The sequence below is a fragment of the Oncorhynchus mykiss genome, chromosome 4 (genome assembly GCF_057628025.1).
Source record: "Oncorhynchus mykiss isolate SJ-2025 chromosome 4, ASM5762802v1, whole genome shotgun sequence".
NCBI classification, from domain to species: domain Eukaryota; kingdom Metazoa; phylum Chordata; class Actinopteri; order Salmoniformes; family Salmonidae; genus Oncorhynchus; species Oncorhynchus mykiss.
The window spans coordinates 88,000,881-88,026,012 of NC_143025.1; the positions used below are offsets into that span (position 1 = coordinate 88,000,881).

General features: G+C 42.7%; 2 protein-coding genes and 1 long non-coding RNA gene across 6 annotated transcripts in view; 1 reads left to right on the top strand and 2 right to left on the bottom strand.

The window, feature by feature from the left end:
- Positions 1-8,212, bottom strand: part of LOC110521102 (putative G protein-coupled receptor 176) — a 40,198-nt gene extending 31,986 nt beyond the window's left edge. The window contains exon 1 of the mRNA XM_090233227.1: positions 7,919-8,212. Coding sequence (XP_090089353.1) covers positions 7,919-8,120 — 202 coding nt within the window. The 5' untranslated portion in view covers positions 8,121-8,212. The remainder of the gene's footprint in view (positions 1-7,918) is intronic.
- A 3,073-nt stretch (positions 8,213-11,285) lies between these two features.
- On the bottom strand, positions 11,286-17,931 carry LOC110522589 (acyl-coenzyme A thioesterase 1). 3 transcript variants are annotated; one of them, XM_036976232.2, is made up of 4 exons: positions 16,529-17,931; positions 15,738-15,943; positions 14,864-15,334; positions 11,286-12,134 (listed from the first exon to the last, which is right to left on the bottom strand). In XM_036976232.2, exons 1-4 carry the CDS (start codon positions 17,061-17,063, stop codon positions 12,102-12,104), a joined length of 1,245 nt encoding a protein of 414 aa, XP_036832127.1. In that variant the 5' UTR covers positions 17,064-17,931; the 3' UTR covers positions 11,286-12,101. The 3 variants fall into 3 exon arrangements, with proteins under 3 accessions (XP_036832127.1, XP_021456716.2, XP_090089352.1); XM_021601041.3 differs by lacking the exon at positions 11,286-12,134 and having other exon boundaries at positions 14,236-15,334; XM_090233226.1 differs by lacking the exons at positions 11,286-12,134; positions 15,738-15,943 and having other exon boundaries at positions 14,236-15,334; positions 16,529-17,309.
- A 321-nt stretch (positions 17,932-18,252) lies between these two features.
- LOC110522590 (uncharacterized) lies at positions 18,253-22,885 on the top strand. 2 transcript variants are annotated; one of them, XR_016495487.1, is made up of 3 exons: positions 18,253-18,410; positions 21,454-22,459; positions 22,567-22,885. It is a non-coding gene; the product is annotated as an uncharacterized LOC110522590 (long non-coding RNA). The 2 variants fall into 2 exon arrangements; XR_002473345.3 differs by lacking the exon at positions 18,253-18,410 and adding an exon at positions 20,567-21,027.
- Positions 22,886-25,132: the final 2,247 nt, after the last annotated feature.

Here is a 25,132-nt window from a genome sequence, read left to right on the forward strand (position 1 = left end):
CCATGTTGTCTAGTGAATAAACACTGCCATGTTGTCTAGTGAATAAACACTGCCATGTTGTCTAGTGAATAAACACTGCCATGTTGGTTGTCTAGTGAATAAACACTGCCATGTTGTCTAGTGAATAAACACTGCCATGTTGGTTGTCTAGTGAATAAACACTGACATGTTGTCTAGTGAATAAACACTGCCATGTTGGTTGTCTAGTGAATAAACACTGCCATGTTGTCTAGTGAATAAACACTGCCATGTTGTCTAGTGAATAAACACTGCCATGTTGTCTAGTGAATAAACACTGCCATGTTGGTTGTCTAGTGAATAAACACTGCCATGTTGGTTGTCTAGTGAATAAACACTGCCATGTTGGTTGTCTAGTGAATAAACACTGCCATGTTGTCTAGTGAATAAACACTGCCATGTTGGTTGTCTAGTGAATAAACACTGCCATGTTGTCTAGTGAATAAACACTGCCATGTTGGTTGTCTAGTGAATAAACACTGCCATGTTGTCTAGTGAATAAACACTGCCATGTTGGTTGTCTAGTGAATAAACACTGCCATGTTGGTTGTCTAGTGAATAAACACTGCCATGTTGTCTAGTGAATAAACACTGCCATGTTGGTTGTCTAGTGAATAAACACTGCCATGTTGGTTGTCTAGTGAATAAACACTGCCATGTTGGTTGTCTAGTGAATAAACACTGCCATGTTGGTTGTCTAGTGAATAAACACTGCCATGTTGGTTGTCTAGTGAATAAACACTGCCATGTTGGTTGTCTAGTGAATAAACACTGCCATGTTGTCTAGTGAATAAACACTGCCATGTTGGTTGTCTAGTGAATGAACACTGCCATGTTGTCTAGTGAATAAACACTGCCATGTTGTCTAGTGAATAAACACTGCCATGTTGTCTAGTGAATGAACACTGCCATGTTGGTTGTCTAGTGAATAAACACTGCCATGTTGTCTAGTGAATAAACACTGCCATGTTGTCTAGTGAATAAACCCTGCCATGTTGTCTAGTGAATAAACACTGCCATGTTGGTTGTCTAGTGAATAAACACTGCCATGTTGGTTGCTGATGGATGATCAACAGTGAGCTCTCAGACAGAGGAACACATGAAAACAGCTATCTCTCCATTATAACAGGTGTGAATGAGAACCAGCATAGCAGACAGAATAAAACTATTTTAAACTGCACACCAACCTGAGCCTGAAATTAACCTTTCAAAGCCAGGTGTTCTCCTATAGTCACAGAGTTCTTTAGGCAGTTCTGTGTCAATTGATTATGCCATGTGATTGTTGTACATTTGATTAGACCAGGGCATATAATAAGTCACTATATTCAAGAAATTTCAGATGAGATCTGGTTATCAAGTGTATCAACAAAGTTTATTGGTGTTGCATGGCACATGATTGGTGCAACGCACGGCATTGATTGTCGGGGCTACTGTACGGCTCACAGGCACAGTAAACACACACACATAAAGCACACACACACACCCACCCCAGAGTATGTGAGCGGATCGAGGAGCTGAGCGGGGAGCGTGTCCAATTTGACTGGAGAGTGGAGTGAGATTCCCAAAGGTTGGAGTCTCAGCCTTCAAGCCCCCTCCAATTTTGCTCCAGTAACGCTCCAAGTAGTGCTCATTTCACAAGCTCAGGGCATGCCCGGCCCAGCATGCATTTCTAGTCTACTTGTATGCTGCTACAGCCCCTTGTTTTAGCTACTGTCATAGAGTTCACTAAATATTTGAGATGACCATCACTCATTCATATATCACTCATTCATATATCCTTATGTACATATTCTTTATCCCCTTACACTGTGTACAAGACAGTAGTTTTGGAATTGTTAGTTAGATTACTTGTTGGTTATTACTGCATTGTCAGAACTAGAAGCACAAGCATTTCGCTACACTCGCATTAACATCTGCTAACCATGTGTATGTGACAAATAAAATTTGATTTGATTTGATTTGATATTTTCATAAAGAAACTGATAAAAACACACAGGTGCTAAATCAAGGTGACTTACAAAGATGAGGACCAAGAGCAAGAGAGGGAGTGTGGTGATGTAGTGTCCACTACTAAAGAGAGGGAGTGTGGTGATTTATTGGCACACAACTAAAGAACCATTGTGAAATCTATAAAGACACGTATCCTGAAAGCATGAGGGTGTACTTAACAATGTGCACATGCTAACAGAAAGGAAGAGGTGGCTAGCTAGCTAGCTCTGTGTGTCAATGTAGCAATTCATTTATAAACTAAAAATCTGATATCTTAAAAGTTTCCTTCATTTTCGTTCTATTATCTATACAATAGGCCATAACTGGATTTTGGCCCAATAGTCCTGGCATATTCCCTCGTTCAAGGAGCTTTCCGTTTTGATTGGGTTATTTTTGCCTAAAAACCTTTAGGCCTAGTTAAAGAAAAATATAAAAAACAACTGTGCATCTCTGCCCAGCCTGTCAAGAGTGACCAACGGGGTGTTATTCATCCCCAGTGGCTCTGCCAGTGTCGAGAGGATATTCTCCCCTGCTGGCCGGCTCTCCAGGCACCATCACATGAGCCTGAAGCCACAGACTAAACTCGTGTTTCTGAAAATGAATTCAAAGGCACTAATAAGTTATTTTTCATTTAATTATAAGTAAGTCACAGCCTATATGGCCAATTCACAGACTATAATGGTTTAATACAACGAAATGCCGTTTAAACGCTGAGCTCTTTATGTTCCTACCAGCCTATTGTGTAGCACTCGCAAATACTTCACAATATATTTCTTTGTAGGCTATAGCCTTGAAATAATTGAAATAACAGACTAATAATATAGCCTAAATAATAAATGTTTGTTTCTTAAGTTCCCTGTCTGGCTCCTGACCTATTTACAGTGTTTTTATGTGTAGCAAAAACTCAGGGAGGAAAAGGTGTAGATTCACGCGCAGAGCGCGGCAGGTGATCATTTAGCCTCCGCAGAAGGCAGGATTCATGGTCATAGGCAGGCAATGGTCATACATAGGTAGGTAAACAGTCAGGTGACTCAAAACTAGGACTGAAGGCTATAACTGGTTGTCACAAACGAGCTGGGAAAAGGCTTAGTAGAGTCTAAACGAACAATACCTCACAAAGGCACAAACAGAATGAACGGAACTAAATAAGGAGCTGATGAGACCAGGTGAGTAACCAACACAGGTGAAAACAATGACAAAAATGAAAGACAGGGCTACGTTCAAGAACACAAAGAAACAGGGCTACGTTCCAGAACACAAAGAAACGGGGCTACGTTCCAGAACACAAAGAAACATTGCTACGTTCCAGATTACAAAGAAACAGGGCTACGTTCCAGAACACAAAGAAACAGGGCTACGTTCCAGAACACAAAGAAACAGGGCTACGTTCCAGAACACAAAGAAACAGGGCTACGTTCCAGAACACAAAGAAACAGAGCTACGTTCCAGAACGCAAAGAAACAGGGCTACATTCCAGAACGCAAAGAAACAGGGCTACGTTCCAGAACACAAAGAAACATTGCTATGTTCCAGAACACAAAGAAACAGGACTACGTTCCAGAACACAAAGAAACAGGGCTACGTTCCAGAACACAAAGAAACAGGGCTACGTTCCAGAACACAAAGAAACAGGGCTACGTTCCAGATTACAAAGAAACAGGGCTACGTTCCAGATCACAAAGAAACAGGGCTACGTTCCAGATCACAAAGAAACAGGGCTACGTTCCAGAACACAAAGAAACAGGGCTACGTTCCAGAACACAAAGAAACAGGGCTACGTTCCACAACACAAAGAAACAGAACACAAGGTTGACTAAGAAAATAAATACAGAACCTTAACAACATGCTGTTTTACATGACATGTAGCCAATTTGAAATGATGTTCGCTTCACATTTTCATGTTTATTCAAATACTTTTCATTCAAATCCATATGGTTTTGTTTCAATACTTAAAAAAACAATTGGTAGGTCCAAGTACTTACATAAATAGACGGGTTTTGGTTCAATTGTGCTTTTAATTAATGGAGCGAATTTGGAGCTGCAGGGAGCATTTTTTTATTTTTTTGCGGAGCGGTTGGAAAGGATGTGGAGTGCTGGAGCATGCGCATCCCTCCATTAACAATGAGCAGGTTATCCAACCACTCACATGCTCTGATACACACACACACACATCCTGGCTTCCTTCCATTGGGATAAAGTCAAGAGCTCTGAGTGAATTGCTTCATTGGAACCATAACCATCACTAAAACACAGGTCATTGATGGGGCTGTCTATACCGTTAAAACACAGGTCATTGATGAGGCTGTCTATACCTTTAAAACACAGGTCATTGATGAGGTCATCTATACCTTTAAAACACAGGTCATTGATGAGGCTGTCTATACCGTTAAAACACAGGTCATTGATGAGGTCATCTATACCGTTAAAACACAGGTCATTGATGGGGCTGTCTATACCGTTAAAACACAGGTCATTGATGAGGTCATCTATACCTTTAAAACACAAGTCATTGATGAGGCTGTCTATACCGTTAAAACACAGGTCATTGATGAGGTCATCTATACCTTTAAAACACAGGTCATTGATGGGGCTGTCTATACCGTTAAAACACAGGTCATTGATGAGGTCATCTATACCTTTAAAACACAGGTCATTGATGAGGCTGTCTATACCGTTAAAACACAGGTCATTGATGAGGTCATCTATACCTTTAAAACACAGGTCATTGATGAGGCTGTCTATACCGTTAAAACACAGGTCATTGATGAGGTCATCTATACCTTTAAAACACAGGTCATTGATGGGGCTGTCTATACCGTTAAAACACAGGTCATTGCACTCTTTATACCCTCTGTCTCTCTCTCTCTCTCTGTCTCTGTGTCTCTCTCTCTCTCTCTAGCTCTCTCTAGCTCTCTCTCTATCTCTCTCTCTAGCTCTCTCTCTAGCTCTCTCTGTCTCTCTGTCTCTCTCTCTCTCTAGCTCGATCTCTGTCTCTCTCTAGCTCTCTCTCTCTCTGTCTCTCTCGTTCTCAACCTGTTCCTCCTTCCTATTTTCTCCCTCTCTCTATTGTCTGTAAAGATCACTCTCTCCAGGCCTTATCAGTGTTGCATGCTTGCTGGTGCGATAATGGTGCACCTCGGTTACTGGTTATTAAACTCAGTGGCTTCTATATAGAGGAACAGCAAACATTGATCATGTTAATGTCCAGGCCAAAACCACAGATGTCAGTTACTAGTATCATTGATGACATGAAAACAGATGGGGCAGTGGTACTGATGGAGACGGGCGATGCCAGAAAAATAGATGGGCAGTGGTACTGATGGGGACGGGTGATGCCAGAAAAATAGATGGGCAGTGGTACTGATGGAGACGGGCGATGCCAGAAAAATAGATGGGCAGTGGTACTGATGGGGACGGGCGATGCCAGAAAAATAGATGGGCAGTGGTACTGATGGAGACGGGCGATGCCAGAAAAATAGATGGGCAGTGGTACTGATGAGGACGGGCGATGCCAGAAAAATAGATGGGCAGTGGTACTGATGGAGACGGGCGATGCCAGAAAAACAGATGGGCAGTGGTACTGATGGGGACGGGCGATGCCAGAAAAATAGATGGGCAGTGGTACTGATGGAGACGGGCGATGCCAGAAAAATAGATGAGCAGAGGTACTGATGGGGACGGGCGATGCCAGAAAAATAGATGGGCAGTGGTACTGATGGAGACGGGCGATGCCAGAAAAATAGATGAGCAGAGGTACTGATGGGGACGGGCGATGCCAGAAAAACAGATGGGCAGTGGTACTGATGGAGACAGGCGATGCCAGAAAAACAGATGGGCAGTGGTACTGATGGAGACAGGCGATGCCAGAAAAACAGATGGGCAGTGGTACTGATGGAGACAGGCGATGCCAGAAAAACAGATGGGCAGTGGTACTGATGGAGACAGGCGATGCCAGAAAAACAGATGGGCAGTGGTACTGATGGAGACAGGCGATGCCAGAAAAACAGATGGGCAGTGGTACTGATGGAGACAGGCGATGCCAGAAAAACAGATGGGCAGTGGTACTGATGGAGACAGGCGATGCCAGAAAAATAGATGGGCAGTGGTACTGATGGAGACAGGCGATGCCAGAAAAACAGATGGGCAGTGGTACTGATGGAGACAGGCGATGCCAGAAAAACAGATGGGCAGTGGTACTGATGGAGACAGGCGATGCCAGAAAAACAGATGGGCAGTGGTACTGATGGAGACAGGCGATGCCAGAAAAACAGATGGGCAGTGGTACTGATGGAGACAGGCGATGCCAGAAAAACAGATGGGCAGTGGTACTGATGGAGACAGGCGATGCCAGAAAAACAGATGGGCAGTGGTACTGATGGAGACAGGCGATGCCAGAAAAACAGATGGGCAGTGGTACTGATGGAGACAGGCGATGCCAGAAAAACAGATGGGCAGTGGTACTGATGGAGACAGGCGATGCCAGAAAAACAGATGGGCAGTGGTACTGATGGAGACAGGCGATGCCAGAAAAACAGATGGGCAGTGGTACTGATGGAGACAGGCGATGCCAGAAAAACAGATGGGCAGTGGTACTGATGGAGACAGGCGATGCCAGAAAAGTAACGTATACGTATACAAAAAAAACACGAGTGAAAGTTGTCACAGCTGGTTGTTTCTCTCCATGTGTTTCTATACGTTCAGGTGGTTTTATACATACGATGTGTCTGAACGGAACAAAAAGGTGTTAACAGCTAAATATAAATACATTGTTGTTACCTCTCCATATGTGATATTAGAAACGGGTCAAGAATACACCTCTCCATATGTGATATTAGAAACGGGTCATGAATACACCTCTCCATACGTGATATTAGAAACGGGTCATGAATACACCTCTCCATATGCCTCCTTTTCTGTATTTGCAAATAAAAAGGCATACTCTGCAAGATTTGCGCACCATCCAAAAAGTGAGCCCAGCAACAATAATGTAATCAATAGAGCAAGATAGAAATATTACAGACTATGGCTTTAAGTATTAGTAAACTCCTGACTCACTTTCAGAGTCCACTTCCAGGACTGGTGATATAAAGGTATCTGTTCCAGCAGTTAGAGTCAGAGGGACTGAGGTTGACCAGGACTGGTGATATAAAGGTATCTGTTCCAGCAGCTAGAGTCAGAGGGACTGAGGTTGACCAGGACTGCTGATATAAAGGTATCTGTTCCAGCAGCTAGAGTCAGAGGGACTGAGGTTGACCAGGACTGGTGATATAAAGATATCTGTTCCAGCAGCTAGAGTCAGAGGGACTGAGGTTGACCAGGACTGGTGATATAAAGGTATCTGTTCCAGCAGCTAGAGTCAGAGGGACTGAGGTTGACCAGGACTGGTGATATAAAGGTATCTGTTCCAGCAGCTAGAGTCAGAGGGACTGAGGTTGACCAGGACTGTATTTGTAGAAAAACAGATTAGTACCGGTGACGATGTGGGTGGCACAGGCACGGTTCACTGAGGCACACTAACCGGATTTACCAAAATACTGAGAATGCAACTTTAAAGTCAGGTGACACCGTAGGCCCTGAGGCTTACAACTGGAACTATATTACTGTATCTTGTATTCCATATCAAATATGAAATGTTTTGACTATAAAATGTTATTAAATATGAAAAAAGTGTGATTACAAAATGTTATCAAATCTGAAATGTCATTGTTATGAAATATTATTACATGTGAAATATTATTATTAAATGTTATGGCCCCTATTATGAATCCTCAGACAACCTGGGACTACTGTCCCTATCACCTGCACTGGGCTATGGCTGGAGTGTGTGTGTGTGTGAGAGAGAGAGAGAGACACACACACACAAGGAGAGAAAGTGAAAGGGGGGGGAGATGGTGTAGGATATTTTACTCACCCAACAGGGATCCTATGAGGATGAGCACCTGGATGGTAGTGGTGAAGTTCCGATAGGCTTGGTCTGTGATGGAGCGCTCCTGGCCGTTATCCAACCGTGTAGGTGTTGGACCTGACCCGTTATGGGGATCCAGCAGGAGGTGGGCCGGGGTGAAATTCGCGGTTCCATCTCCTGCGGTCGGAACCCAACTCCCAACATCCATTTTAGTTCACCTCAAGAGGGTATTACACTTTAAATTACATCTAAGATCCCAGTAAATGGCCAATGAATAGGCTGGAGGTTAGTCGGAAGTCAATACTGGCCGCACTTCATGTGGAATGAAGTCAAGATTCATTTGGAAAATGAGACCTTTTAGAAATGAGGTGTGAGAATGGGTTTGCCCTGAGGTGCCAATAGTCCATTGCCCCGCTGGTGAACAGGCATTCCCGCAGAGGGGCCAATTTCAAGACAGAATGGCATTTATATGTCACTCTCTTCTTGCATTCAAGTCCACACAGTCAAAAAAATGGTTTGGAAAAACAGGCCAGAATATAGATTCACAATTTCATATGTTCAGATTGCCCAAATATTACATCATGTTAAATGTTGTCTCCCTACATCATGCGGTGACATCTCTCCATTCAACAACCGACGAGCGTGCGCTGTCCATTGTGATGAAAAATGCTACCTGTTCTTAAGAGGTAAACTTCTGTCACAGATACATCTAAAAAATAAACAAAAATAAAAAATAAACGTCAACCTACATGAAAAACCGATAAACTACTGACTGACTAGGGTCCAGTCATAATAATTGACATTCAACATCCACATATTTAGATGACAGGATGTGCCAATATCTAGCCTATCAAGCACGTTTCTATTTCAAGGATTTTGTTCACTTATTAAAGACAGTGCATTTTGCCCTCAAATATATGAGATTCAGCTATACATACCTTCAAGGATTTTTCTTATCGAGACTACGGACACAGTCTCGTTGGTTACACCACGGAAATCTAAGATTTCCTTCAGTTTCTTGCTCATCAGCCCGTCCGTCAGCGGTTTGGACTATCAGCCCGTTTCATTAGGCTATTAGGAATAAAGGAGGGAACGCGTTCATCTGTCTCCTCAATCCGATTGATAAAATATTCTCTCCATGCGCGTCACCGTCAGCCCGCCGCTGTCAGTCAGTCTGCCAGCACTCTATCTGCGGGAGACTCGCTGTGCTGTGTGATGGGGCCGTAGATAAACGAATATTTTTCCTAAAGATCAGGCATCACACCGGAGGCAAGAGTCCCTCCTCTTCGTAGTAATAACATGGGCTCTGATAGACTCCTTCATAAATACATGACCGAAAAAAAAAATCGAATGAAATCGTATTTGTCTCACTACAACAGGTGTAAACATAACAGTGACAGGTTTACTTACCAGCTCTTTCCCAATGATGCAGATTAAAGCACATAAAACACACAGGAATGAAGCTATACGCAAGGAGTGCCATAACCATATCAATGTGTAGAGAGATACGTGGTAATTGAGGTAGATATGTAAAAACAGGCAAGGCTAAAGTGACCAGGCATCAGGATATAACACTAAATAAAGAATGACTGGGGCAAATGGAAATATAGCTACATTACACTTAATTTTACAATTTGAGCATTGTTAGCGTACTCATGGATGTCACTGTGCGTTTACATGTATAGTATGTTGCCGAGGCAATTCTTCCCCTGATCGTTGTACTAAAACGTGGCACATGTCCCAGTGGTCTAGAAGGAAATCCAGAGGCCAAAAACGACAACTCTGTATTGTTATGTTGCTACAACGTTACTCAGTTGGGAAATTCCTCTTAAGGTTAGCCGAATTCTCTCCCAGGAACACCCAAATAGGAGACGTTGGGACCAGACCTGCAACCCTGTCTCACATACAACGTTACTCAGTTGGGAAATTCCTCTTAAAGTTAGCCGAATTCTCTCCCAGGAACACCCAAATAGGAGACATTGGGACCAGACCTGCAACCCTGTCTCGCATACAACGTTATAAAGACATGTTTTCCATTCCATAGAGACAAAGATCATTTATGTATTTATTGTCAGCTAATCATCTGTTTATCACCTTTCGATGTAGCTCTACTAAATCAACAGTATGTATATGTTTCATTACATTTGACCTTTATTTAACTTGGCAAGTCAGTTAAGAACAAATTCTTATTTTCAATGACGGCCTAGGAACAGTGGGTGTTCAGGGGCAGAACGACAGATTTGTACCGTATCAGCTCGGGGGTTTGAACTTGCAACCTTCCGGTTACTAGTCCAACACTCGGTTACTAGTCCAACACTAGGCTACCCTGCCGCCCCACATATAAGCAACACACTTTAGCTACATGCAGATATAACTCATCACCTGAGGCTGAATCACTGATAATGTGTATATCAGTTTATTTGTCTCTCCTCACAGTCTGGCAGACTCTCACCTCTCTGACCAAGGCTCTTCTGCCCAGACTGCTCAGTTTGGCTGGGTGGCCAGCTCTAGGAAGAGTCTTGGTTGTTCCAAACTTCTTCCATTTAAGAATGATGGGCGAGACAGCCTACAGGGAGGAGGGGAGGGCACTCGGTATCAGGAAAACAAACTCTCAGTCAACATCAACAAAACAAAGGAGATTATCGTGGACTTCAGGAAACAGCAGAGGGAGCACCTACCTATCCACATCAATGAGACAGCAGTGGAGACCACCCACACAGACAGTGTGGTGAAGAAGGTGCAACAGAACCTCTTCAACCTCAGGAGGCTGAAGAAATGTGGCTTGTCACCTAAAACCCTCACGTTTATGAGATGCACAATTGAGAGCATCCTGTCGGGCTGTATCACCGCCTGGTATGGCAACTGCACCGCAAGGCTCTCCAGAGGGTAGTGAGGTCTGCACAACGCATCACCGGGGGCAAACTACCTGCCCTCCAGGACACCTACACCACCCAATGTCAAAGGAAGGCCATAAAGATCATCAAGGACAACAACCACCCGAGCCACTGCCTGTTCACCCCGCTATCATCCAGAAAGCGAGGTCAGTACAGGTGCATCAAAGCTGGGACCGAGAGACTGAAAAACAGCTTCTATCTCAAAGCCATCAGACTGTTAAACAGCAACAACACAGTGATGCTGCTGCCTACATACAGGCTTGAAATCATTGGCCACTTCAATAAATGGCTCACTATAATGTTTACATATCTGTCATTACTCATCTCATATGTATAGTGGGGCAAAAAAGTATTTAGTCAGCCACCAATTGTGCAAGTTCTCCCACTTAAAAAGATGAGAGAGGCCTGTAATTTTCATCATAGGTACACTTCAACTATGACAGACAAAATGAGGGGAAAAAATCCAGAAACTCACATTGTAGGATTTTTTATTAATTTATTTGCAAATTATGGTGGAAAATAAGTATTTTACATACACCTTAGCCAAATACAGTTAAACTCAGTTTAACTGCGTCCCCTTATGCCATAGTTTGTACATCTCACTTGTCAGTAGAAACCACATTTATTTAAGCAAGTCAGCCATTTCAGCTGTTTGTTTGTTTTTTAAGGCAGGAAATGAGGCTGAATGAACTGTTTCACTGCCAGACATGGCCATTCTGAAGGTGCTGGGACTCTGCTGTTGGCCCTAACAGTTTGTGGACACCGTTTGTCACCGTTACAGTGCAATTAATGTATTGTGGCTTTGCTGGCATGCATCCCACTTCTTTTTTTTTTGCCCCACCAAGAGTTACATGCTAAAATCGCCACTGGATATACACTGCCAGTCAAAAGGTATTAGAACACCTACTCATTCAAGGGTTTTTCTTTATTTTTACTATTTTCTACATTGTAGAATAATAGTGAAGACATCAACACTATGAAATAACACTTATAGAATCATGTAGTAACCAAAAAAAACAGTGTTAACCCAATCAAAATAAATAGTATATTTGAGATTCTTCAAATAGCCACCCTTAGCCTTGATGACAGCTTTGCACACTCTAGGCATTCTCTCAACCAGCATCACCTGGAATGCTTTTCCAACAGTCTTGAAAGAGTTCCCACATATGCTGAGCACTTGCTGGCTGCTTTTCCTTTACTCTGCAGCCTGACTCATTAGGTTGAGGTCGGGTGATTGTGGAGGCCAGGTCATCGGATGCAGCACTCCATCACTCTCCTTTTTGGTCAAATAGCCCTTACCCAGCCTGGAGGTGTGTTGGGTCATTGTCCTGTTGAAAAACAAATATAGTCCCTCTAAGCACAAACCAGATACGATGACGTATCGCTGCAGAATGCTGTGGTAGCCATGCTGTTTAAGTATGCCTTGAATTCTAAATAAATCACAGTGTCACCAGCAAAGCACCCTCACACACCATCACACCTCCATGCTTCACGGTGGGAACTACACATGCGGAGATCATCCGTCGACCTACTCTGCGTCTTACAAAGACCCAGCAGTTGGAACCAAAAATCTCAAATTTGGACTCATCAGACCAAAGGATAGATTTTCAACAGTCTAAAGTCCATTGCTCTTCTTCTGTCCTTTAGTAGTGGTTTCTTTGCAGCAATTCGATTGATTCACACAGTCTACTCTGAAAAGCTGATTTTGAAATGTGTCTGTTACTTGAACTCTGTGAAGCATTTATTTGGGCTGCAATTATTATTTGGGCTGCAATTTCTGAGGTGCAGTCAACTCTAATGACCTTATCCTCTGCAGCAGAGGTAATTCTAGGTCTTCCTTTCCTGTGGCAGTCCTCATGAGAGCCAGTTTCACCATAGCGCTTGATGGTTCTTGAAAGTAATGATGGAGTGTAATTTCTCTTTGCTTATTTGAGCTGTTCTTGCCATAATATGGACTTGGTATTTTACCAAATAGGGCTATCTTCTATATACCACCCCTACCTTGTCACAACACAACTGATTGGCTCAAACGTATTAAGGAAAGAAATTCCACAAATTAACTTTTAACAAGGCACACCTGTTAATTGAAATGCATTCCAGGTAACTACCTCAGGAAGCTGGCTGACAGAATGCCAAGAGCATGCAAAGCTCTCATCAAGGCAAAGGCAAATATACACTGCTCAAAAAAATAAAGGGAACACTTAAACAACACAATGTAACTCCAAGTCAATCACACTTCTGTGAAATCAAACTGTCCACTTAGGAAGCAACACTGATTGACAATACATTTCACATGCTGTTGTGCAAATGGAATAGACATCAGGTGGAAATTATAGGCAAATAGCAAGACACCCCCAATAAAGGAGTGGTTCTGCAGGTGGGGACCACAGACCACTTCACAGTTCTTAAGCTTCCTGGCTGATGTTTTGGTCACTTTTGAATGCTGGCGGTGCTTTCACTCTAGTGGTAGCATGAGACTGAGTCTACAACCCACACAAGTGGCTCAGGTAGTGCAGCTCATCCAGGATGGCACATCAATGTGAGCTGTGGCAAGAAGGTTTGCTGTGTCTGTCAGCGTAGTGTCCAGAGCATGGAGGCGCTACCAGGAGACAGGCCAGTACATCAGGAGATGTGGAGGAGGCCATAGGAGGGCAACAACCCAGCAGCAGGACCGCTACCTCCGCCTTTGTGCAAAGAGGAGCACTGCCAGAGCCCTGCAAAATGACCTTCAGCAGGCCACAAATGTGCATGTGTCTGCTCAAACGGTCAGAAACAGACTCCATGAGGGTGGTATGTGGGCCCGACGTCCACAGGTGGGGGTTGTGCTTACAGGGGGGCCGCACAGCCCTCTTTGGGGGGCCGCACAGCCCTCCATGTGCTCGCCAGAGGTAGCCTGACTGCCATTAGGTACCGAGATGAGATCCTCAGACCCCTTGTGAGACCATATTCTGGTGCGGTTGGCCCTGGGTTCCTCCTAATGCAAGACAATGCTAGACCTCATGTGGCTGGAGTGTGTCAGCAGTTCCTGCAAGAGGAAGGCATTGATGCTATGGACTGGCCCGCCCGTTCCCCAGACCTGAATCCAATTGAGCACATCTGGGACATCATGCTTTAGTCCAGGTCTGGGAGGAGATCCCTCAGGAGACCATCCGCCACCTCGTCAGGAGCATGCCCAGGCGCTGTAGGGAGGTCATACACACACTACTGAGCCTCATTTTGACTTGTTTTAAGGACATTACATCAAAGTTGGATCAGCCTGTAGTGTGGTTTTCCACTTTAATTTTGAGTGTGACTCTAAATCCAGACCTCCATGGGTTGATACATTTGATTTCCATTGATAATTTTTGTGTGATTTTGTTGTCAGCACATTTAACTATGTAATGACAAACGTATTCAATAAGAATATTTCATTCATTCAGATCTAGGATGTGTTATTTTAGTGTTCCCTTTATTTTTTTGAGCAGTGTATTTTGATTTGGTTTACTACATGATTCCATATGTGTTATTTCATAGTTTTGATGTCGTCTTCACTATTATTCTACAATGTAGAAAATAGTACAAATAAAGAAAAACCCTTGAATGAGTTGGTGTGTACAAACAGATGATTGGTACTGTATATAATATATCAAAGTTATTGTTAACAGAATCCAGTTAAATAAAGTACAGCAGCACATTCACAGGCTTATTCATGATACTCGTCTCCAATTGGATAATTTAGTTGCGTTCCAGGCTGACTACATTGCAGGCATTGCATTGCATTCAGCAATGGTTATGTGCCACTTCATTGACTGCACTGTAAGACATCAGATTACTATATCATATGATGTGGTAGGCTGATATGTTAAACACCTATCCACACATTGAGATCTGGCAGGAGTCTGCAAAATAGTCAACCAGGAAAGCAGCCATTCTCTTAGTGTTACAGCCTGGCTTTCTGGACAGTGTTGCTGTTGTGCTTCAGGTGTGTCCTGAAGAACTCCGGGACCCTCCTCCACAGGTCCAGCTGAGCCTCATGGTGGGCTTTAGCTTCCCCCCCAAACACCACCACTTTACCCACCGCAGAGTGGAAGCCAGACGGGCAGTGGGGCATGTAGGGCACCTCCAGGAAATGACCCGCCCTGGGGTAAGTCACCACCTCAAAGTTATCTTTCCCATGATGCCTCAGCTGGGCGGCGGCCTGCTGGGCAAAGAGACAGCTGTTCCAGTTCCTGTCGTCCTCGGAGACAACAAAAAGGAACCTAGAACCGGATCGTTCTATCGGGATCACGGAACCGCGGTTCCTTTCTGCTATCGGATCTGGTAAGGTGTCTCGGATATCGAGAAGGCCGGACGGTGTGAGGGTGATGTTCTCTAGGCTAGGCACGAGGGGAGGGATGACGAGGTCTCTGTAGTGCAGTGGTGTCACGACATTAGCGTTGCAGCCGTTGATCCAGACTGTGGCTGAGATGCCAGAGAGAAAAGAGGCCATGGACAGAGCCAGTTCGCCACTCTTAGAGATGGACAGGATTCCTATTCCTGGACCCTGGACCTAGAGAAAGAGACAATGGTTTGCCAAGAGACTAAAAATCATTACAGACAATCAAAGTAACCTGGTTTTGACAAACCAATAAATAGCATGGTTAAACTGAACACATAAAAAAGCATTGTTGTTATGTTGTCATTGTTATGAGTGTGACTGTTTAGTTGATATGATGTGTAGAGAAACAGCCACTAGGTGGCAGCAGTTACACAGTTAACAAAATATTGAAGTCCAGTGAAAGGAACCTCAAGGTGGCATTTACCTCTCATGGATGGAAGAAATGGCCCATATTCACAATGCATCTCATAGTAAGAGTGCTCGACATTCTATAGAGGAGGGTAAATCCTAGATCAGCACTCTTACTATGAGATGTTTCATAAATACAGGGCCTTGCTCTTCTTCCGCAACTAACCTGAGGCTGTCTCCTCAGGAATGTGATGGCCTCTTCAAAGTACTCCAGGTCAAAGTATTTGGGTAAGGTTTTGGGCAGGTCCTGGAAGCCAGAGTAGCCCAGCGCCAGAACCACAAAGCCTTTGTTAGCCAGCAGACTGGCCCGGACTTCAGATACACCTCCACCCAGAATATACATATCCAGGACACCAGGAAATGGACCTGGCCCTGAGGATGGGGCAATAGGAAAAGGTTGTTGGGCAACCGTTGTTGTCAGTTGCACAACTGAAACGCATTTAGCCCAGCCCCTTTGAATCAGAGGTCCGGGGGATATTTTTAATCGACATCAACGTCATGGGGAGAAGTTGTTGGGGGGTTTACTGCCTTGTTCAAGGGCAACCAGTGACCTTCCGGTTACTGGCCCACTTGGCTACCTGCCGCTCGCTTGCCGAGAGATAGCGACATATAATCTCAAGGCTGTTCTGTAACGGTTTCCTTCAAACACATACACATTCTGTTTTATGAGTCTATGATGCAAAGTTGTGTAGCCTAATACAAAGGCCTATTATCCTACAAGTGTAATTTGTGTTTTTCTGAGGAGATCTCACGACACTTTAAGAACACTTTCAAGCATATGTGCAAAGTAAACGATAGATGACAGACAAGAGGACGATGTGATAGGAGAGAAATGTGAAACTACATACACTTCAGAAAGGCATGACGAAACAGGGGACAACGACAATGGAAATATATACAGAGATATTTTTTTACTATTCATCAAATTAACGGATAGGCCAAGCCTACACAACTAACCTGGTGGTAGAAAGAGGGTCCCCCGAATTCTCCCATTTTTCATGCCCAACGGTATCCTCCTCAGCCCTTCCGTCATGAACTGCCTCTCGATAGTCTCTGTTGCCAAGATCTCACCTGTGTCCTCGTGCAGCGCGTCTATATCAACCATCATTGAACTCAACAAATTCTTTTTCAATAGTTTGTGGTGTGGAGTCTCGGGCGTCATTGCCCAAAACAAGCCCATGGGTTCAACTCCTGTATAACTTCCACCCAGAGAGGGGGAGAGGCACAGGTCTACCTGTCCTGTAGAATCTGCGGAGTACAGAGCGGAAGCTTTGAAGATGATCCCTTTATCGTCCCTGAGTTTGGACCTCAATTCCACTTTCTGGTGCGGAGAAAGTCCATCTACCTTGACGTGCACCGGTTCGTCGAAGAAACAGCGAGGATTGGGGAGAAGACGGACGCGAACCTGTTGCGAATTCGACCGCAATGATGTGTATAACCATAGAAACCATGGTTTTGAGAGAAATTCCTTGTACACCAATTGGGCCAACATGACTAAACTATTTTAATCTTATTTCCAAAATAATAACAGCAACTACTACTGCCGCTGCACGTTTGTAGGTATTTTTACGAGACGGACGCCTCTTACTTTAAACTATAATATTTACTTTGAGCTATAATATGTCCCAGACACAGCCTCCAATATGGCCAGCCGTTGTTTCCAACATAATAAATGGTCGCGCATGACGATGGCGTCTTGTTATTTCGTAATGAGTCTACTTTGCGCCCGAGCCGACATAAAATCGCCCTTCCCCTTCGCGTGAACGCGCACACATTCAAACTTCAATTCTGCAACTGCTAGTTCAAGATTTCTGCTCTGTGTTCCTTCAAGGCAGCTGTCAATGATCACGTTCGGTTTCATTTTTTATGGCGGTTTGATCGCAGGGTAGGCACTAGTAATGTCTGCAGTTTTTGGTTTAGCTATTTGTTTTAAGGTGTATTTGTCTATAAATAACTTTGCCATAATTCGGCATCTCTCCCATGTCGTATTCGACTAGTAGTTGTTCTGAACTGTTTATTGCTTGCCTACATTTTACTCCTTCCTCTGTGTTTAATATAACCAGGGGTGGAAGTAACGAATTACAACTACTCATGTTCCTGTAATTGAGTAGCTTTTCTGTGTACTTGTACATTTAGTATTTTTCAAAAGGCTGTACTTAAGTACTTAACTACTTTACCTAATTCAAAATGTACTTAGAGTACAATCTAGAAAAGGGATGCACATCATCATGGCAAGCACATAAAGTTTTCGCCTTTACATGCTGACCAGACCGGACAGGTCGCGTGCGCGAGCGTCGCAAAATAAATGTTGAAATCCACGTTATTCAATTATTCACCCACACTGCTCACGGGCGCCAACGAGGGTCTGCGATGCCAAGGGCTAAAATAGACGCATATCGTGCTGAAAGTCGTGCCTCTCCCATCTCCTCATTGGTTTATAGAAGCAGGTACCCACGTGCCATCTCCTCATTGGTTATACCCACGTGGGTGATTGAAAGACTAACTGTTTTGCCGGTGGTCGTGGTAATACTATGAAAGTTTAGATGCGATCACCATATAAGTTCAAAGATGAAAAGGCCTGGAAGGAGGAGAGTGTTATGGGTGTAAGATGGCACAGTGATGCCATCTGTTGGTAAATGTTCATTACTGCAACTCTTGTGTTTTACCGGGGTGCTTGAGATACCCGGATGTGTTGTGATGTACTGAACAAGACTGGTTACTCGCATCAATGCCTCTGTCTCGTCATTTAGCATTCAAACAGAGAGATGACTAGAAATGATTCGGTTGGCCATTTTATGTGTGGATTAATTGTCGGAGTAGAGGACCTTGTGCATTTCAGGTAAAATAACAACTCAATGTTTATATCCCAGGGCAAATTAGCTAGCAACAGCAAGCTAACATACATGTTTAATGCTTTTTGACCTGTCCCCAAATGAATGTCATTGGTTCAGAGTTTGTTTTGATATTTTAACCTGCGTATCGTGATCACGTTTGGTGCAGGGGGACAAAATAAATGTATGCACGATGGCGCTCAGACGGTTTGGGTTCCGTGTTAGTAGTAGCTAGAACTGTTCACATGTTTGTCAGTGACAAGTAACATGCAGTGTTGCCAACTCCTCAGTAAGGAAAGTAGCTATTGGCTTTCCTAAAAGTCACTAAATGACATCATCGCCTAATTTGCATAATTTTGCCATCTGCATGTAATTGTGATGGACGCTGTAGAAGCGAGGAATAACGTTGTGGGAGAGACAGGGTGTTTCTTACTCACTTTATGTTTAGAACTACAAATGAGCAAGCTGCAGAGAGTGGCACACAAAGCGAATACGAATCAGATTTGAGGCCATACTCCTCTTCCATCACTTTATGGACCCCATTGTTAATCCCTTCATAAGAGGCATTGTCAATCCCTATCCCCAGGAGTTTCTCTTTAAGACAACACTTCTCGAGGAAAGCCACAACAGCACGGGCTATAGATTTGGCATCTCCTCCCTCCAACTCAACAAGTCCCAGAAATGTTGATAATTGTCTGCTTGGTGTCACTAAAGTACCTTATCACAACCCCCAGGTACTTAGAAACACTTACATCTGCGACCAACTTTTTCAGAAAGTATGTTGGTGCTAGAACACCATTAATAATTTGTGTGTTAGAGTTGCGTAAATTCGAATCTGGTATCAGGAAAAATATGACAATGAGTTACCGATTGTATACTATGTATTTTTTATTAGCTAAGTAATAAATGGCAAATGCAACTTTCGTATATACGGGCTCACTGTAATACCACGCAGGGCAAAACAGGGAACTGACAGGATGTATGTAAACAGTGTTCTTATACTGTGATGGACATAGTTCCAACCCGTCTGTTGGCCTATCACAGTAGAGGCTGAGCGTGGTTTAGACTTGCAACTTTGTAAGATACAGCAAGTCACACCATGTGCTCAATATTCTCACATACAAACACAAGGACAAAGCATCTGCTGGGCTGTTATCTACAGTTTTGCAACATGCAGGTCACACCATGTTACTCAGCTCTTGTCACACACACAAACAGGCAAGTAGATGTAGCAAGCAGTTGTTTAATCTCATGATAATGCTCAAGTGCACAAATGCAGATACCTCACACAGCCAACACCAGATAATATTTAATAATATTTATATGGCAATGGCTATAATGTAAAAACACAGAATCCCACATGTGCAGGTTGTCCTGTGCATTTTGAAGTGGGTAGCAGCAGTCGAGTCTGAGAAAGCAGCTCTACATGCTTCTCCAATGTGATCATATGCCAGCATGGAACAGTGTTCAGCGATAGCTAATGCCATGGTGGCATTAACCATAAATGGCAGCTTGTTTTGGGTGGAACTGTTATCGGGCTTTGCCTTTTGAGTATGTTTTTGAGTTGTCATGTTTTTTTTTTTACATCAAAGTTTGGTGTGGAAATCAGCCTTACAATACAGGCAGTATGCCTGTGTATCGTCTCCAATAAACGGCTTCAACCAGCCTTTGAATTCAGGGTTTGATTCCCACTCCTTTCTGTATTTGAGAGTGTACAGTTTAGACTGAGACATGATGAGCTAGCCAGCTAGATGTCTAGCTTATGTCACAGAGAGGCACACACACACAGTGGACAAGGTGAGTAAGTGACTGACTGGGTTAGTCAAATGCAGTGATTTTTGTGCAGTGATTTATTTTAGACAGAGAACATTTTACATTTACATCCCGCCCTGAATGTAAGCCAGGACATGACCAGACGGACCAATGCATTTACATTTCAATCGCGCCAAAACGGCCCAATCACAGCTGTGTATGCAAACCAACTGATCGGTAAACAGTTTTTTTAAACAGTAAAAAATAGAAGAAAAAAATGTTTCCTAATCAACTTGAAAAAATAAATGGAGCCTAACGAGATTGAGAAGGTTCAGGAGACAATAGACAGAGCCAGTGGCCGGGTCTTCTGAAGATCACGAGGAAGGAAATGCCTGGCCGCATCTCAAAGAACACTTCCGCTTCAAGCAGAGAGGAGGAGACAGTAACTATGGAATGTAAAGATGGTGGAGGTGGCTGCCTACAAAAACTCTGCTTCAAATTTTAGGAAACATGTAATGGTACAAAAAGTAAATGTGTAAATATGTATATATTTTTTAAAGTAAAGTTGTAAATGTATTTTATTGCCATGAATGGCGTTTGTTGTGTAGGCTATGTAGCCAGTTTCATTCAATCTGTAGCGTAATGCTAACGTTAGCTAGCTCATCCTGTTGCTAGCTAGTTAGACGCTAACCCTGACCAATGTCTTAACACAGCTGAAGGAACTTTTGCCTGTAGTGCGGGCTACTACCTCATTGACATTATGGTGGCTAGTAGTTAGCCATCCCCATAATTTAAATTGTTGGGGATAGCTAAAAGTGAAATTAAGGAACTTGTTTAGATAAAATAAATAATTTTGAGACCTGGGATTTTTAGGTAAGTGCATTATCTTATTTGTTTATTACCTAGCTATATCTGGTTGGATCACTGAGTTTCCAATAATATCCCAAAACAATGTTTGGTAAAACTATAACGTTAGTTCTTATAACTGGGGAAAATAACAATATTCCCCAACATCCATAAGTATTTGGACAGTGACATTATTCAAAACATGCTGTAATTTCTAAATGGTTCATTTGATATGAATAAAAAACATCTTATAGCTGACAGTCTGCACTTTAACCCCATTGTCATTGGATCTTTTAAAATCCAAATGTGCTGGACTACAGAGCCAAAACAAAGTGTCATTGCCCAAATACTTAGATTGTAGATTTGATGCGGTTTTAAGTTAAGTTTGGTTTTATACAAACTAGTCAGGCAATATACATTTTGCCCAGACTGATGCAGTAATTTTGTCCACAGAGGAAACATCCATTAAAGATGACAAACTACAATATGCTCACCTTTGCAACCACAAACAAAAGAACCAAGGAACTATCAAACACCTCTTCAACTTGCAAAGATATCTGAAATGGCAGTGGGAGGAGCCAGGTGCGTCTCACAAGCAACCGTTGACAAGCTTGTCATTGATTTGATCTGTGAGGGCCAACAGCCGTTCTCTGCGGTCAAACAACCAGCTTTTAAAGAGTTGGTAACCACCCTGCATCCTCAATGCAAAGTAATCTCCAGACCTACTGTTCGTTCAAGAATAAATGAAGCAGCCAATCACACGAAGAAGACCGTTAGGGTACATTATGTTGCCACCACCACTGATTGGACAGCTCATCAAAGGAGTTACATAGGGGTCACTTGATAGATTAAGAAACTGACGTTCTGCTGCACTCGCTTGCAGGAGATTGAGAGGTTCCCACACAGGTGATGTGCTTGCAGGTGTCCTCGACGACATCCATTATGCATACAGGATCAGGGGAAAAGTAGTAAGAACCACAACAGACAGTGGATCAAACTTCATCAAAGCATTCAATGTTTTTTTTGGGTGAGCAGAGCCAGGCAGTCGAGTCAGCAGACCGAGACACAGATGCTGAAGAGCCAGCAGAGCAGGTTGAATGCTAAGACACCTATTCCATCCTGGAAAATGACAGTGGCCTAGAATAATCAACTCCCTCAGCATCAACGGTGTGCATGTCACCTGCTGAAGCTAATTGCAACAGATTCTGCGCTGGCAGAAACACAGTGATGGCTACAAAAGGTTGTCCAGAGCATCTTTTGCCAAATGCCATGTGGAGTAAAACAGGACGGTCAACCTTAGCTGCTGAAGTTGTAGAGAATGAGTGCAAACTGCAGTTGATCCGTCCAAATCTAAACAAGTTGGAACTCAACTTACCTGACTGTGGAGAGGATCACACATATCATACAAGAGAAGGGGGAGGATACCATAAGAAAGGTGTGACAAGAATTAACTGAAAATGTGAGTAGCAATTCTTTGAATCAACGTAAATATTTTCCTATTACAGTATTATATTGTCAATGAAATGTTAGAATTCTAAGAGGTATTACATTCACCTTGTCTTTCAGGGATGAGCCCGGCAGAAATGTCCTTCTTGAATGAGTACTGCAAAGTGATGAAGCCTTTGGTCTCAGCTTTGAACATTTTACAGTCTGAGACCAACATGCATATGGGGTGGCTGCTACCAGTGATCCGCTTACTAAAATCAAAACTTCAAGAGGTCGGGAAGCATCTTGCCAAATGTGCCTACCACTTATCAGAGCCATTCAGAGAGAAGTGATGTGAGTTAAGTGTTCGATAGGTTGTTCCACAAATAATATGGCTTTTGAACATTTTGTATATGTGAAGTTGAAGATTTAATATTAAAATCAGCTGTGGTGGATCTTATCTTGTTTTCGTTATTTTCTGGTGTTGTCACGAACGTCGTCAGGGAAATGACCGGACCAGGGTGCAACGGGGTGAGCTTACATTTTCTCTTTATTTCTTTAAAATGGAGCCAACAAAACAACAACAATGACCGTGAAGCTCCGTGAGGATATACCTGCATCAAACGAAGACAACTACCCACAACTAAGGTGTAAAAGTAAAAAAAAAAAAAAAAAAGGCTGCCCAAGTAAGATTCCCAATCAGAGACAACGATAGACAGCTGTCCCTGATTGAGAACCATACCCGGCTAAAACATAGAAACAGAAAACATAGAATGCCCACCCCACATCACACCCTGACCAAACCAAATGGAGGAATAAAACGTCTCTAAGGTCAGGGCATATATTGTTACATGTTAACAATATTACATATACAGCAGTATATAGAAAAGTACTTTATTTTTACAATTATTAATTTGTTTGTGAAGCTTGCATTCAGTTGCCATACCCTTTTCACATGAACTTCCATTCTTGTAAAAGGATAATACAAAATAACCATCCAAATTTGAAATAGCAAATTATTTTAGATGTAACTTTTACTCTGAGTACTTTTTAAATCTGCTACATTCTACTTTTTTTTAAACTTTTTTTTTTTTTTACACCAGTACTTTTACTTCTACTTGATTTACAATTTCATTAAAGTAACAGTACTTCAACTTGAGTAGGATTTTAAAGTACTCTTTCCATCCCTGAATATAACACACATACATGAATTATTAACTTTGGTTGCCTGACGTGATGTTTGTTCTATAGAAAGTATTTGATTAAAAATTACGAGGGGTGGGAGTATTTCGGCAGGGCCATTTTCTTGCCTGATTAAACATCATTTACAAACAAAGTAATCGTGTTCAGTGAATCCGCCAGATCAGAGGCATTTGGAATGACCAGGCATTTGGAATGACCAGGCATTTGGAATGACCAGGCATGTTGTCTTGACAAGTGTGTGAATTTGACCATTTTCCTGTCCTGCTAAGCATTCAAAATGTAATGAGTACTTTTGGGTATCAGGGAAATTGTATGGAGTAAAAAGTACATTATTTTCTTTAGGAATGCAGTGAAGTAAAAGTTGCAAAAAGTATAAATAAAGTACAGACACCGCAAAAAAAAAAATCTGACTTTGGTGTAGGCTACTGTATGTTTTGACTCGGGTCCCCGAGCTTACATGAGCAAGGCAGTTAACCCACTGTTCCCCTGAACAAGGCAGTTAACCCACTGTTCCCCTGAGCAAGGCAGTTAACCCACTGTTCCCCTGAGCAAGGCAGTTAACCCACTGTTCCCCTGAGCAAGGCAGTTAACCCACTGTTCCCCTGAGCAAGGCAGTTAACCCACTGTTCCCCTGAACAAGGCAGTTAACCCACTGTTCCCATGAACAAGGCAGTTAACCCACTGTTCCCCTGAACAAGACAGTTAACCCACTGTTCCCTGGGCTCCGATGACGTGGATGTTGATTAAGGCAGCCCTCTGCACCTCTCTGATTCAGAGGGGTTGGGTTAAATGCAGAAGACACATTTCAGTTGAATGCATTCAGTTGTACAACTGACTAGGTATCCCCCTTCCCAGTGGCGCAAGTTCGTTGATTTCTAAAAAATATGTTTTCACTTTGTCACTAGAGGGTATTGTGTGTAGATGGGTAAGAGAAAAAAAATATTTATTTCATCCACTTTGAATTTAGGCTGTAACAACAAAATGTGTAAAAAGTCAAGGGGATTGAATACCTTCTGAAGGCATTGTACTTTTGAAATAAGTTTCCATAGTAACCACAGAAAACACACCTGTTTAAAAACCCATCTTAATTTTTTGGGGGGAAGAACATTCCATTGTTAGTACTTCAGTAGTATTACAATTAAATGTTGTAAAAGTGTATGGTTTAAATGACAGTGATCTGTCTTTTAACTTACTGCCTTCCTTCTTGTTCCTTTCAGTAGCATATTTCTCTTAAGACTTTTTGTTTGTCCGTTTTTCCCCTGGTAGCATTCATGTTTTGTTTGTGCCCACAACTTGAAAAGAACACTATTGAATAGGAGAATTTTACTCTCCCAACTTATTTTGTTTATTTCCCCTACCAAAGGCTGTGTTTTTGTTGATGGTAAAGCATATGACCTACTACTAGTAGAATGAAAGGCATATAGGGAAACATATAACGTTGCTCTATCAAGTAGAGTAACTCCTCTGTGTTTTTAAGAGGAATGGAATCACATTTTAAAATGTG

Excerpts from the sequence above, each read along its gene's own strand:
- LOC110522589 (XM_021601041.3), bottom strand. The coding sequence starts at position 17,063 with ATGTTGGCCCAATTGGTGTACAAGGAATTTCTCTCAAAACCATGGTTT. Across the intron at positions 15,944-16,528 it reads GACCCTCTTTCTACCACCAG|GGCCAGGTCCATTTCCTGGT; the intron begins GTTAGTTGTGTA and ends CCCCATCCTCAG. Across the intron at positions 15,335-15,737 it reads TCCTGAGGAGACAGCCTCAG|GTCCAGGGTCCAGGAATAGG; the intron begins GTTAGTTGCGGA and ends CTCTTTCTCTAG.